The sequence below is a fragment of the Bos javanicus genome, chromosome 2, assembly GCF_032452875.1.
Source record: "Bos javanicus breed banteng chromosome 2, ARS-OSU_banteng_1.0, whole genome shotgun sequence".
Classification (NCBI taxonomy): Eukaryota; Metazoa; Chordata; class Mammalia; order Artiodactyla; family Bovidae; genus Bos; species Bos javanicus.
In genome coordinates, this window is record NC_083869.1 from 37,227,551 (window position 1) to 37,241,789 (window position 14,239).

The 14,239-nt window shown below is 49.1% G+C and overlaps 1 protein-coding gene across 5 annotated transcripts in view; it reads right to left on the bottom strand.

Moving 5' to 3' along the window:
- TANC1 (tetratricopeptide repeat, ankyrin repeat and coiled-coil containing 1) overlaps positions 1–14,239 on the bottom strand; it is a 254,013-nt gene that overhangs the window by 10,780 nt on the left and 228,994 nt on the right. For all 5 annotated transcript variants that reach the window (XM_061396071.1, XM_061396060.1, XM_061396081.1 and 2 more), the window contains 3 exons: positions 4,631–4,764; positions 2,980–3,103; positions 2,465–2,640 (listed from right to left, as the gene is read on the bottom strand). In XM_061396071.1, coding sequence (XP_061252055.1) covers positions 2,465–2,640; positions 2,980–3,103; positions 4,631–4,764 — 434 coding nt within the window. The remainder of the gene's footprint in view (positions 1–2,464; positions 2,641–2,979; positions 3,104–4,630; positions 4,765–14,239) is intronic.

Below are 14,239 nucleotides of genomic sequence, written 5' to 3' on the forward strand. Positions count from 1 at the left end.
GGAAGCAACCTAGATGTCCATCAGCAGATGAATGGATAAGAAAGCTGTGGTACATATACACAATGGAGTATTACTCAGCCATTAAAAAGAATACATTTGAATCAGTTCTAATGAGGTGGATGAAACTGGAGCCTATTATACAGAGTGAAGTAAGCCAGAAGGAAAAACATAAATACAGTATACTAACGCATATATATGGAATTTAGAAAGATGGTAACAATAACCCGGTGTACGAGACCGCAAAAGAGACACTGATGTATAGAACAGTCTTATGGACTCTGTGGGAGAGGGAGAGGGTGGGAAGATGTGGGAGAATGGCAATGAAACATGTAAAATATCATGTAGGAAACGAGTTGCCAGTCCAGGTTCGATGCATGATGCTGGATGCTTGGGGCTGGTGCACTGGGACGGCCCAGAGGGATGGTATGGGGAGGGAGGAGGGAGGAGGGTTCGGGATGGGGAACACATGTATACCTGTGGCAGATTCATTTTGATATTTGGCAAAACTAATACAATTATGTAAAGTTTAAAAATAAAATAAAATTGGAAGAATAAAAAAAAAAAAAAAGGAAAAAAAAAAAAAAAGTGAAAAAATAGGCAAAGTATCTGAACAGACATTTTTCCAAAGATGACATACAGATGGCCAATAAACATGTGAGAAAATGTTCATCACTAGGGAACAGCAAATCAAAGACACAAAACAAGTTATTAACTATTAGGATGGCTACTGTTAAATGGACAGGGAGGCCTGGGGTGCTGCAATTCATGGGGTTGCAAAGAGTCGGACACGACTGAGCAACTGAACTGAACTGTTAAAAAGGACAGAATGAAACAGAAAGCAAGTGTTAGAGAGGATATGGAGAAATAGTTACCCATGCGCATTGCTGACAGGATGTGACCACTATGCACACAGTATGAAGGTTCCTCAAAAAATTAAGACAGTATTACCGCTTGACTCAGCACTCTTACTTCTGGGTATCTACTCAAGAGAATGATAGATCTCCAAGAATTTGCAAGATCTCGGTGAAATATTTGCATACCCATGTTCATAACAGCACTATTCCTAATAGCCAAGAGGCGGAAGCAGTGCGCGTGCCCACCGAGTGGGTGAATGGATTAACAACATGAGGCAAATACATAAGCGGAATATTACTCAGCCTTGAGGACATCCTGACATGTGCTATGACATGGACAAACCCAGAAGACACAATGCTGAGTGAAATCAGTCAGTCACAAGAAGACAAATATTGTATGATTCCACTTGTATGAAGAACCAAACGCTGTCATTCAGAGAAAGAGAAGTACTGATAGAAAGACGGCTGCCGGAGGCTGGGGCTGAGGGGTGGTAACAAGGGCTTACTGTTCAGTGGGCGCTGTTTCAGTCTTACCCGACAGAAAAGGAGCCTGGGCTCTGGCTGCACAGCATCGTGACGTGTGTGTAGCATTACTGAAGTCTTCACGTAGGAATGGTTACGATGGTAAATTTTATGTTATGTGTTTATACCCAATTTTTTTTTTTTTTTTAATGACAGAATACTAAGCTCCTTCACTCTTCCCTAATGTTGATAAACTAGAGGATCTGGTAAGGTAACAAAAACGGAGAAAGAAAAGTGTGGAGATGTGAGGTTTAGTTAAATAGCTGTTTTGGGGAAATTGACACTTATGTACAATTTATAATGTCCAGGAAATTGAGACCACTTAATTCCAATATCACTGCCTTTTAAAACCATCAGGCACACATGTGCAGGATGGCTTCCGCCCCAAGGTCCACAGCTCCCAGCAACACAGTACCTGTCTGTCTAATTCTCATGTTAGACACACGTAACTATTCATAAATGACCATTCTCAAGGAACTGAACATTCCTCCAACACCTGCTTGGTACATGGGATGTAGAGACTGATAAAGATGTGGGTTTTTCCCTGAAAGACATTTTGTGGTTTTTCATTTATTAAGGTTTTATCCCTTCATTCCTCAGTTAGGGACTCAGGCATTTGACAAAGATAAAGACAGTGCCCCAAAGTATTTTATATTATTTCAAGACAAAGCTGCATTGATTTAAAAGCAAACCAACTAATTATTTGAGCAGTAATTTCTCACATACATAAGTGATTTTTAAATGAACTACATAGGAATTCTATTTCTATGAAAATTATAAGAAAATAAAGCTACATATGCGTGTGCGTACACATACTCACGGATGCGTGTTGCATCCACGTATGTGAGTGCAGTCTGTCATCATGGAATTTTAAGCTTTTAAGAATCTATCAAAATCTTGACTCCAGTTCTGAAACAGACCGCATGCCACAGAACTAGCAGAAAACGAAAGCCACCCCACAGCACACACAAACAGCCCGGCCACGCTGGGGCGGCGTCACACACACTTGGGGATGGCTCGGATCCCAGATCAGTAGGCGGCCCGGCCCGCCTGGCGCGGGTGGGGAGCACAGCCACCGCGGTACCTACGGTCTCCGCGTCGCCATAGAAGGCGGCCAGGTCCAGGGGGCTGCGGCCGTTCTTGTCCGTCTGGTCGATCTCGGCTCCCTCCTCCACTAGGAACTGGACAACAGCCCTGTGACCTTTCAGACACGCCCAGCTTAATGCCGACAGACCCTCCTTGTCCAGAGAAGAAAGGGTGGCACCTGAAAGAGAAGCCCATTCAATAAATGTGACTTCGGAAAGGCCAGACCTGAGCAAACCCTTCCGCATCCACAGGGGCCTGGCTTGCAGAATGTGGCCACCAGGCTGGTTAAATTTGTAGCTGATGGGTGAAATGATCGTCCCTGCTGTGGCTGAGCAATGGGTACATGGGATGCACCCCTAAACCCTCTACTTGTGTGCAAGGCAGAAAACATCCATAAATAATAGACTTAATAAAGAGATTAAAAAAAAAACTGAATCAGAAAGTACTAAATGGGTCTGCCAAAGCTCTTTTCTTTGTCCACCCAAGAGAAGCCCTCGCAGGGGGACAGTGCCGCTACCTTTGGAAAGGAGAAATTCCACGGTGCTCAGGTGCCCTTCGCAAGCAGCCACCATGAGGGGCGTCCGGCCCTGCTTGTCACTTAGGTTCACGTCACAGCCGTGGTCCAAGAGCAACCTAACAATCTGAAAGAAACACGAGGGATCACACACCTGCCGCTGCATCTGAAATCACATGCTCTCTGCTCGGGCTGGTTGTTCCACCTCTAAGAGGAGTGAAAGGACTCTTCAAAAACCCCTCTATGTTATGTGATCCAGGGGGCTTGTAAAATCTTTATATTTTATTTCTTTGAACAGACTCTTCTTTCAAATATATGCTCTTTTTAACATGCCCAATTCATTACTCTATCTATAACACAGGCACACACAAGGCAGCAGTTTGCAGGAGAGGGGGATCCTGAGCACAGTCAGGCTCAGCCACTATGAGCCACTATGGAGCAGCTGAGCAGAACTAAGGGAGTGAGCCAGGGCCCCACAGGGCACTGATGCCACGTTGCTGGTGGGGAAACACCTACCCTCTCCCCTCAGCCGTCTGCTTCCAGGGACAGCTGGACCTTCACACCAGGGGGATTTTACCAAAGCTTCCTGGACAAGAGTCTCTGCCTCAAAGTTATGCCTTTAAACAGTACATGGTGAAAGGGGGAGCGAAAACACCAGACAAGCATCTCCTGCAATGCCCTCCCAGCGGGAGCTGCTCTGCCTAGGGGGCAGTGGCATCTCCTGCAATGCCCTCCCAGTGGGAGAGGCAGTGGTCCTAGGGGGCAGTGGTGCAGCTTCTCTCCCTCCAGGACCACATTTGTTCTAATGCCACCACAAGAAGGGGGCATGTTCCCACTGCTTTCTCATTCTGGACCCACCAACAAATGCTTCCAAACTTCCTCACCACTTAGGGGACACTAAGACCAGGAGAGAGGATCAGCTAGGACATTGCAGGAGCTGTGAGAGCAACAGGGAATGGACGGGGCAAACCAAGCTTTTAGAACCGGAAAGGAGAAAAGCCAGAACCTTGGTGCGGAGCCCTCAAGGCTCCTACTGACAGAGCTGGCAGGAATCAGAAGGGTCACGACTCTATGATGTAAACTGGGGTCTAGAAAATTCTTCCTATAAAGGATATGGTGAGAGCTGTTTGTTTTTATGCAGCTGTGTGTAACCTGGTGCCAGGCATGGGGTAGATACATGGTCAGTGTTTACAAAATGAAGGAATGCAAGACTAAACCGCTGCTCTCAGGGATCCCTTAATTACGAGCAGCAGCACATCACTCCCAGTAAAAGAAAGCAGCCTGAGTCACAGTGCAGGACAGAGGGAGACACTTCCTTTCCCAAAGAGCACAGCAGGACCACTCCTCTCCCAAGTGCGCTGGACAAATGGGTCATCCTGGTGTGACAACAACTCTGTTACAGCAAATCTCCTGATGACATGATGGGCTTCACCAGCTCCACTCCCTTCCTCAGTTAAAAGGAAGTGGCTATGGGTCTCTGACCTGGTTACCAGCCCACACGGCTGACTACACCAGCCGGTCAGATGTCCGCCCTGATGCTGCAGGACTCCCCGTACAAGCAGAAGCCAAGAATGTGAGAAAGACGGGGTCCAGCAGCGGCAATGGGCACTTTTCCCAACCACTGTTTCTGAAGCCTCCGGGGTCCCCTGGGTACCTGCCAATGCCCCTGGCGTGCCGCGCAGAACAATGGAGGGACCCCTCTCCTGTTAGTCCGAGACACGGCAGCTCCACGCTCCAACAGCAGCTCACAGACCTCCAGCTTGCCTCGTCCAGCAGCGGCCGTGAGGGCTACAGGGAGGAGGAGACTGTTAGCATGATGGCCACAGGGTGGTAGCCAAAGGAGGCCACAGATCCTCTGACACCCCTCCCACTGAGAGGAAGGGGACCACGCACTCTGCCCCCACTGAATCTGGGTGGGCTCTGTGACACCTCAGACCAACAGAATACAGCAGAAATGATGCTGCACCAGTGTGTGGGCCCAGGCCCTGAGGGCAGCTTTCAATTCCTTGGAACACACCTTGGAACCAGATGCCATGCTGTGAGGAAGCCCAAGCACCCTTGAGATGAGGCCCCTGGGAGAAGCTGTATGTGGCTGACGTCCCAGTACAGAGCCAGCAACCCCGGCCACCACATGCGTGTGCCATACTGGAAATGGAGCCCCAGACTCCACCAAGCCACTCTATCACGGCAGCGCCATCTATGAGAACCTTCTCTACAAGCCCCGCCCAAATGCAGATTCAGGAGCCACAAAGCATGTGTTTTATTGTCATTTTTTTTCACAGTACGAGACAACAACAGTATGGGGCAACACAAACACAGAGATCAGTATTACTGTCCAGCCTCTCTTCTTCCCTTAAAGTCATACATTTCAGTCCAAAAGAACTAATAAATACTGAGACAGTGAGAGTGTATCATATCATCCCTGCCTTCATGGAGCTTAGAATCTCTGTAACAAGTCCAGATCCTGGACTAAGGATGTTGAGAAAGCAAAAAAAAAAAAAAAAAGGACGAGCAGACTGTGGAGGGACTTGTGTGCCCAGGCGAACAGCCCAGTTTGGCCCTGAGGCAGGCAGCTGCTGCTGGCAGGGGACTCTCTGCAGGGAGGCAGCCAAGGACAAAGCAGGAACTATGTGAAGGGCAAGAATACAGGGCAGGAACCCTCAGGACCACCTCATGGCAGCTGCTGCACCTCTCCACTCCCAGGTCGTGACACGTAATGGCGGGGGGAGGGGGTGGACTATGAGTAGAAAAGGGGTTCAGTTAGAAGAGGAGACTTCAGCTATGGCATGTGAACCACTGTCTAGAGGGAAGGACAGTGGCAGGCTGTGGTTGTCCCCCCGGCCAGGACGACGCTCTTCGGCAGAGGACAGGAAGGCGTGAGGGTGGGAAAGAGACACGGCAGGAAAGCTGTCTCCAATGCAGAGAAGGAAGGAGAAGCTCGAGCCTGACGCTGCAGCTCTAGTCCTGGGGCAATTCTTCTTTAAATACAGCCTCACCCCTACAAACTCCTGGCATTCCTACAAATCAATCAGATGCCTCAGTATAAAAACTGGGAAAACACAGAAATAGGCCGTTCACACAAGGTGAAGACCAAAGGCCAATAACTCATGAAAAGCGCCCAACCTCACTGGTAGTCCAAGCAACCGCAAAAACGAGACCCAGTGCTGGCTGAAGACGTTCACGTCCTTCCACCCAGCAACCCAGGTGCAGACATGCACCCGGAGGTGCCCCTGGAACACAGGATGTTTAGCCTGGAGGTGCCCCGGAGCGGAGGTGCCTATGGAGCACAGAGAGATGTGCACTCGTCACAGCCCTGAGCTGGAGCAGCCCAGCTGGTGTGGACCACCAACCCCATCAACAGATCACGGTGGTAACACTATACAGCAACCACAATAAACGCTACACAGCGCAGTGCAGTGCAATGGGTCAGTCTCCCAGATTTAACACTGATTCCGAGGAATAAAACAAAACAGGGTAACAGTTTGGAACTGAGCGCTCCTGGGCAGTTGCAGGACAGGCCCCAGCTGCCCCCTTTCCAAGAGGGCGGGGCCCAGCTCCCCTGTGAAGCCAGGGGTCCCCCAGCACCCAGACAGCTGAAGTGGGGAACTGGGGGCTCAGCAGTGCAGGGTCCGTGCGTCCTCTCCAGACACCTCTCAGGACAGACAGTATTCCTACTCCAACTGTCTTGGCCTGGCCATGGCTTAACTCCCAGGAACACACACAGCAAAGGACATAAATGTGACATAGGGGCCCCATCTCCCTTGGAGGGACAAAGAAATCCTGTCTGCTTTACCAGTTTTCTGAAGATGGGGAAAACCAGAACAAACCACGGATGGATGAAGTGGAAGCTACCAAGGGTCTTGACCCCAGGTGCCATTCCAACCTGTGTTATACCAAAGGGCTCATCACCACCCGTCACACGTCTAAGTTTATAAATAAATTATATATAAATACTGTAAACAGACTAGTATTTATACTGGTTTAGGTATATATATTAGAGAAGGCAATGGCACCCCACTCCAGTACTCTTGCCTGGAAAATCCCATGGACAGAGGAGCCTGGTAGGCGGCAGTCCATGGGGTCGCCAAGAGCTGGACTCGACTGAGCGACTTCACTTTCCCTTTTCACTTTCATGCACTGGAGAAGGAAATGGCAACCCACTCCAGTGTTCTTGCCTGGAGAATCCCAGGGACGGGGAGCCCGGTGGGCTGCCGTCTACGGGGTGGCACAGAATCGGACACGACTGAAGCGACTTAGTAGCAGCAGCAGCAGGTATAATATATATATACTGGTTTAGGTTCAGACGGATCTGAACACCCGGGGCTGGCTGGTGACACGGAGGATGTGAGTTACTACCTGGGCCTGCGACTCCTCGGAGACCTCCCTGCAGTTAGGGAGCCCCTCCTCTGCAGGGAGCTGACTGTGGCACAAGGCAGGCACCCGCGCTGCACGTGGCCAGATGTGGGCAGGACGGCATGGAAGGAACAAACTCAAGGCTCTTCCATCTGATGCGCAGCTGATCCACCGTGACATTCCAGTCTCTCTTATTTGGTAAACAAGTTCTATCTGCATTATAAACGGGGCCTTTACACCAAGATTTCTTTTGCAGCTGCCACTGATTTTTTTTTTTTTTTTGGCAACAACAGCACATCAAAAATGACAGCCCAGCACTAAAAATAGGACCCTGTGTTTGAGGAAGGCGCCAGAAGAGCCAGGAGTTAGAGCAGCTGAAGTCGGAGAAGACTGGCGCTGGAGACCGGGCTGGATTCCCTTGTCTTCCCTTCCAGCTGGACTGGCTGCACTTCCGGTGATCAGCCTGCCTTTGAGATGGGAAAATGCCTCTCAGCACAGGCTGGAGTCCCACACAGTTGGCCTAACAGGGATCACAAATTCTTAACCAGGCTCTCACTTTCAAATGACACCCCAAACAGCGGGACCTGTGTTTCCCCTTTTCAACTCAGATTGAATCTTTGGTGTCATCAGGACCCCTGAGGCTGGTGGAGGGGGCGGGCATCTCAAGTTCCACCAGCCACAAGGATGTGAGGATACCATATTCGGAAACAAGGGAGACTGAAGGCAGTGAACCACATGCTTAAACAAACAAAACCACAGCAGAGTTCTGCCCAGGAATCCCAGCTATTCTGCTGGAAGAACGCTGTCCTGCAGGCTGACCACCAGCCTCTGACAAGGGTCACTGCACTCGGCCTGGCCAGAGAAGAAGGGGGAGGGAGCAGGACAGGAGAGAAAGCACCTGATGTTGTGGCAAGGCCTTGGCTTCTGGCCAAGGGAATTTGACGAGGAAGGAGGAAAAGGACTTGGTATGAAAAGGCGGCGGGCTCTAAATATCAGTGTGAGCTCACGGCACTTCTCAAGACCCACACTGAACATCATTTCTCCTACTAGCAAAATCCTCAACAAGATGGCATTTTTGTAGCTAAATTCCCATGAAGGCATAGATCATTTTCTGACTAAAATTTTTCCTCAGGAATATAGTCTTCTGTCTTCAGAGCATGGGGAGATTTGTCGTGGCAGATGTTCATTTTAAGAAAACCCAATTCACACTCAGCAATACGAAACCTTCACTGAAAAACATCAGGGAGAGATGATTCTTGCATAAATGGATCGTTTGCAGGAATCTTATACGAACTAAAGTTCTCTGGGCGAAGACGCGATTTACAAAAACTCAACTGTCAACTCGCCTGGAACATAGTCATTCCATAAACAGGGCTGTTTATGACATTTTACCCCAGGTCTGTCTCTCTCTCTCACACACACAGGGATGTGTGGCTTAACAGGCCTAGGGGTTTCAACGACGACTGTCGCCCCGACACGCTTCTGTCCTTAGAAGGGTGACAGGTCGGAGCACACACAGGCAGTTCCCTGCTTCTGGACACTGACCTTCTCTTACCTCATACACTGATGACCCAGGCCGCCCTGCCAGGCCGGAGCTGAGCACAGGAGCCAGCTGCAGCCACAGAAGCACTTCCTGCCGGCTGAGATGGCCCCAAGAGGGACGGAGGAGGGCCAGGGGGCTCAGCTTGGCCTCCGTGCTTGTGCTTACTGGTGCACTTTATTTCCTAACATACTGGTTTTTCCCATCTCTCAGAAAAATGGATGGAAAATGAACTGCGGTAAGCAGCAGGGTTGCGACCAAGATGGAGACCATTAGACATGACAAAGGCAGTGAAGCTGGAGCCTCGGCTGGGAGAACGAAGGTGAAAGGCATCATGGAACGCTGGGAATCTCTCAGCTCTCTTATCTAGACTACGACGCTCAGAAAAATAACTTGGGATTTCACAGTTTTTTAAACCTCTTTGGGAGTGGCAGCCCCTCCCCCTGCACTTTCTAATAACTGGCCTCTGGAGAAGTTGCTACCGCAGAGGTCACTCAGCCTGTGTTTCGCTTTGCTGTCCCTGTGGGTCCGGGCAGGGTTGCCACTCGGACAGGCTGGTCCCAAAGGCCCCTGACTGAACACAAGTAGCGCTCTGACCCCTCCCGGAAAGCCAGGGGACACCCGCTCCTCCACCTTCTACAGACTGCATTTATAAAAAACCCAAGCTCATAGCCTTGTTCTGTGAGGCATTTCCTTCCTGGCTGAGGGAGGGGGAAGCTTCCATGAAAAGAATAAACTTCCCAACAGCTATAAATTCTTCATCTCCACAAAGACCTGAACCCTCAACAATGCAAAGGATAAAACGATACACAATGAAGACTGCTCTGACCGGAAAATGCCATTGCTCTGGGAGACCGACTCCCAGGAGCGCCCGGCACCCCTGGCCTTGGCGGACGCCCATGCTGGAGGGTGACCTTACGAACGGGAAGCCAGTCCTGCCCACACACTCCCTGAAGCACACGAGTGGCTGTTTGGAACACCTTCCTCATTGTTCTGACCCTTCCTTATGGTCAGCATGTGGCACAAGTCTCCCAGGAGGGCCTGAAGCTGCAGGCCTCAGTGGGGTCAAGGAGAGGGAACCTCTGTTACAAGGCAACAGGCAGCAACCCAGCGGCACGTGAAAATGTTGCCTCCCCCGCTGCATCAGCCCATTTCCCAGTGAACTATTTATAAAGCAAGACAGGAGCCAGATGGGAGGAACCCAGACACTCCTGATGTGCGACCAGTTCTAGAGTGAAAACACGCCGTCCGTCTCTGTACACAGATTAAACACGAACCTCAAGTTGCCAAGGAATTGTTTGAAAGAAATAAAATATGCAACTGCCACGGGACTTCACGTGTGACCAAACTTCTTTGTCCCTTATAGTCTCTTGCGACGATGCACTTTGTGATTCTAAGGAACCTAGGTTTTTAGAACTTTTAAAAAAGGATAAGAAAACAGTGCAATGTGAGATTACCAGACAAGATGGCAGAGTTAGAAGGACCTTGAGCTCATCTCCTCTCAGGAGGAAAATAAGAAGATTCTGACATTTTAATAATATACTCTGGTATTTGTGAAGTGCTTCCTACAGGACACTTGATGGTCCTTCAAATCCACAAATTTATTTAATACACAGCTAACTTCTATGAGACAAGTACCACTCATCCTGGTTTTACTGATGTGGAAAATATGGCCCAGAGAAGTTAAAACAACTCACCTAAGGCCACACAGCTAGTGGAAGGCACGAAAGCATGTGATGCCAGCGAGTCCAGCTGGAGTCTGAGTTCTTAACTCTCACACTTTGGCCCCTAAAGAATCTCTTTTAAAAAATATTCAATCAATCAGACTAAGAATGTTGTTCTAGAACAAGGGTACCAGAAAATACTTTTCTTCTCCTGAAGAATTGTTAAGCTTCCTCCCACAGACAGTAAGAATAATCCTTAATGAGTGTGCTCCCTTCTCACTCTGGTCAAAAGGCATCCTAAGGCCAAAACAGTAGTTCAACCTGGCAAGCACACAGGACATTACGGCAGAAATATCCACGTTGTTCCTCGTGTCCTGTTTCTGACCTTTTTTTCCTTTTCTTATATATTTTATTTCAAAGAAGCCTCTTCAAGTCCTTTGAGGGATAATGTGTGCTATAAATAACATAAATTCAGTTTAAAAACAATTTCCTAAAATATGGGATGACATAAATCACGTTCCATACAGACTTTGTGCCAAAAATCTATCAGAAGACTACAGCTCTGACCAGCTGTCACTTCTAAAGCGTGCTGAGAATGCTCACATTTTGGGTAGATCCTCTTACACACCGCATTATTTAAAGCATGTACATTGTGCTGTTCCCTCCTCTCCTCGAAGGGATACATGTGAGCCAAGGAGAGCAGAGTTAAATGCAGGACCCCACATGAGGGATCAATGCAAAAGGGGGGTCTTCTGACAAAACCATACTACACAAGTGTGTGCATGCTCAGTTGCATCTGACTCTTTGAGACCCCACAGTCTGTAGCCCACTAGGCTCCTCTGTCCATGGGGTTTCCCAGGCATAAATACGGGAGTGGGTGGCCATTTCCTTCTCCTCTTCCAGACCCAGGGATCAAAACTGTGTCTCTTGCATCTCCTGCACTGGCAGGCAGATTCTTTACTACTAGTGCCCAGCCTCAAAAACAGAAAGAATCCAAATATATTTCAACAATAATTTTAAACACTCAAGGTGACTTTTCAACAGGAGAGCAGGTGAACCTCCTGAGCTAGGAGGGAATGTCCAAAACAACAAGCAGCCATGTTTGTGAGTAAAGATGCTCTAAGCTACCAAAATGCATATGAGTGCATGTCTTTATGTTGGAAGCCCAGGTTGTGTTTTTTAATCAAAAGGAAGGCACTCACTAGAACAAAGCCTCTGTGCACAGCAAAAGCAGCACTATGGAGGTGGGGCACGGGTCTTGGTAAACGGTCAAGCCACCAGTCCATATGCAGCCGAGATGCCCCTGTAGGCCTCCACGGGCGCCCTCCTTGCCCCTCACCTGCCCTGCAGGACTGGGACACACAGTCAGTGGATTCCTGCTGTCCTCTCAGCAGAGGACAGGTCCCCATGTCAGGGACAAGCCCCGGGTGTCTTCTAGGGCAGAAAGGGGAAGTCTGTGGACGCACCCCGTCCCTCTCCTTCTCACCCCAATCCCCTCTATTGTTAGAGTGACCCCATGCCCATCTTCAGCTCCTTCCAGAGCCTGAGCTACCCCCTCCTCCAGTGCCTACATTAGTCCACTCTGTCCCTCCCCTCTCATAGTCCTGGGTTACCCACCCCACCCCCATTTCCCTCCCTTTAGGGTCCTGAGTTATCCCCTTCCATCCTTTCCAGGGTTCTGGGTTACCCACCTTCCCCTCCCTTCCTAGGGCCTGGGTTGCCCCCTCCATCCAGAATGTTAGATCACCTCCCTTCTAGGTTATCCCCTCCCTCACACTCTCTAAGGTCCTGGGTTACCCCCTCTTTCATGCTTTTATGCTTAGGACAGCCAAAACTTCTACCTTGTTCAGAATGGACAGAAATCTGGATTTCCACCCATCTTACTGCTCTTTTCTAAAGCAAACCCTAGCAGAGGAAGGAATGCCTGAACAAGGACTTCCCAGCAGTACTGATGAGACCTCCCCGGGACCTCCAAAAACTGTACAACAGAAGTCACTTGCTTGTCTCTACAAAGCAAATTCCTTCAGGTAAATCCTCCACATGTCCCAACAAGCAAGAGACCAGTTCTTTTCTTTCTAGTCTCTCACCTGAATCCTGCCTTGAGAGGCCCCTAACCGGTGTGAAGGCCAAACTCAACCCAGATGTCTCAAATTTCCTTTAAATTCTTAACAAATAAGAGCCCCACTCTGTCTAAAAAAAACCTAAGGTAAAATCTGAAAGAACAGAGGGTTCTTTTAAATCAACCACCAGGCATCCTATTGCCTGATGTGCACGTACAGAGTTCTGGGGTGGCTTTGGGTGTAATCAGCTCAGCCGTCCAAGGTCCCTGCAGTGAGAGCTGAAGGACACCTCACCCCCCCGCCCCCCCAGAAGGACAGGCAGAGTCCCAGAGTGGAAACTGAAGCAGCTGAATGGAGACAAGAGAAAAGAGAGAAACTTTTAAAACAGCAAAGATGAAATACAACTCATATTCTGGCTTCCTGGTCCCACAAGGAAACAGGTGTGAGGACCCTCCCCCCACACTGGTCTGGAAACATCCCACACCCAGCTGAGGGGCTGCGCTGAGACTCAAGTCCCATCTAGAATTCCACGCAGAATTAGAGAAGAGTGACCCATGACTTGCATACATGCTGGACTAAACTGCCTCCACAAACGATGATAATGAAGGTTATGCAGCTAAAAATCCCATTTGATTTGCTGGGGAGAAAATTCAACCCTTCTTGGAAATTGAGGAAAATACGGTGCTCTTAACAGCTTTAGCAATAAAAACAATATTTACAACGATTAAGTTTCTTTGGAAAGTATTTACCAACTAAAAAAGCACGAACAACATGAAAGAATACTTGACATGAAACATTCAGTGAGACATCTAACGACCTCTGACGGGCATCTCAGTTCAGAACTTAGGGAAGGGCAGTCCTTGGGAGCGGGTGGCTAACGGGCAGGATGGCGTCCTACCCATGTGTGAAGCCAGGGCTCCAAGCCTGCTGCTACCAACTAGGAGCAGTGAGAAGGATTTCCAAGGGACCACAGGGCACGGCACATGGGGGCTGGCAGTCGGGCTGGCGGTGTGGGGAGGGAGATTTATGCACACAAAGATGGGGCTGGCACTGGCCATCTTGGCCTGTCGGTCATGTCCATGCCGTGGGTAGTTGCTAATAGCTCGGTGTTTCAAAAGATGCAGTACAGCACCCAGCCACATAGATGACTGGGTCGAGGGCTTCTAAGCCAGCCTGGAGTCCAGCAGCACGTGACCTGCGCTATGACAGACAAGAAGACACAGAGGACACGGTCCCAGTGAGCAACGGGCTCCTGACCTCTTCCCTCCAACAACACAGCTTCTCCCAAATTATTCTGCAAGGTGAGTGTTACCTACCCTAAAAGTTACTTTGTTTTCTTTAAACCCACCTTGTCCGCTCAGTCAACAGCTATGTACCCAGCACCAGACAAGACCAGTGGCTAGTGGCTACCAGGCTAGACGTACAGATAGCAAGGCAAGCATTTCCATCATCACAGAAAGTTCTACAGGACAACATGAGACCAGACACAGTGATTATAGAAAGAAGAGCACAGGAGACTTGGAGAGTTCTGCCCTCCTGAAACCCATAATGTAGGCACAATAAGCTTTCATCAGATAAGCAACATCAACAATCAAATTTATAAGCAGTAAGTACTAAGCAGGGAACTGTAACGTGACCCCAAGGAG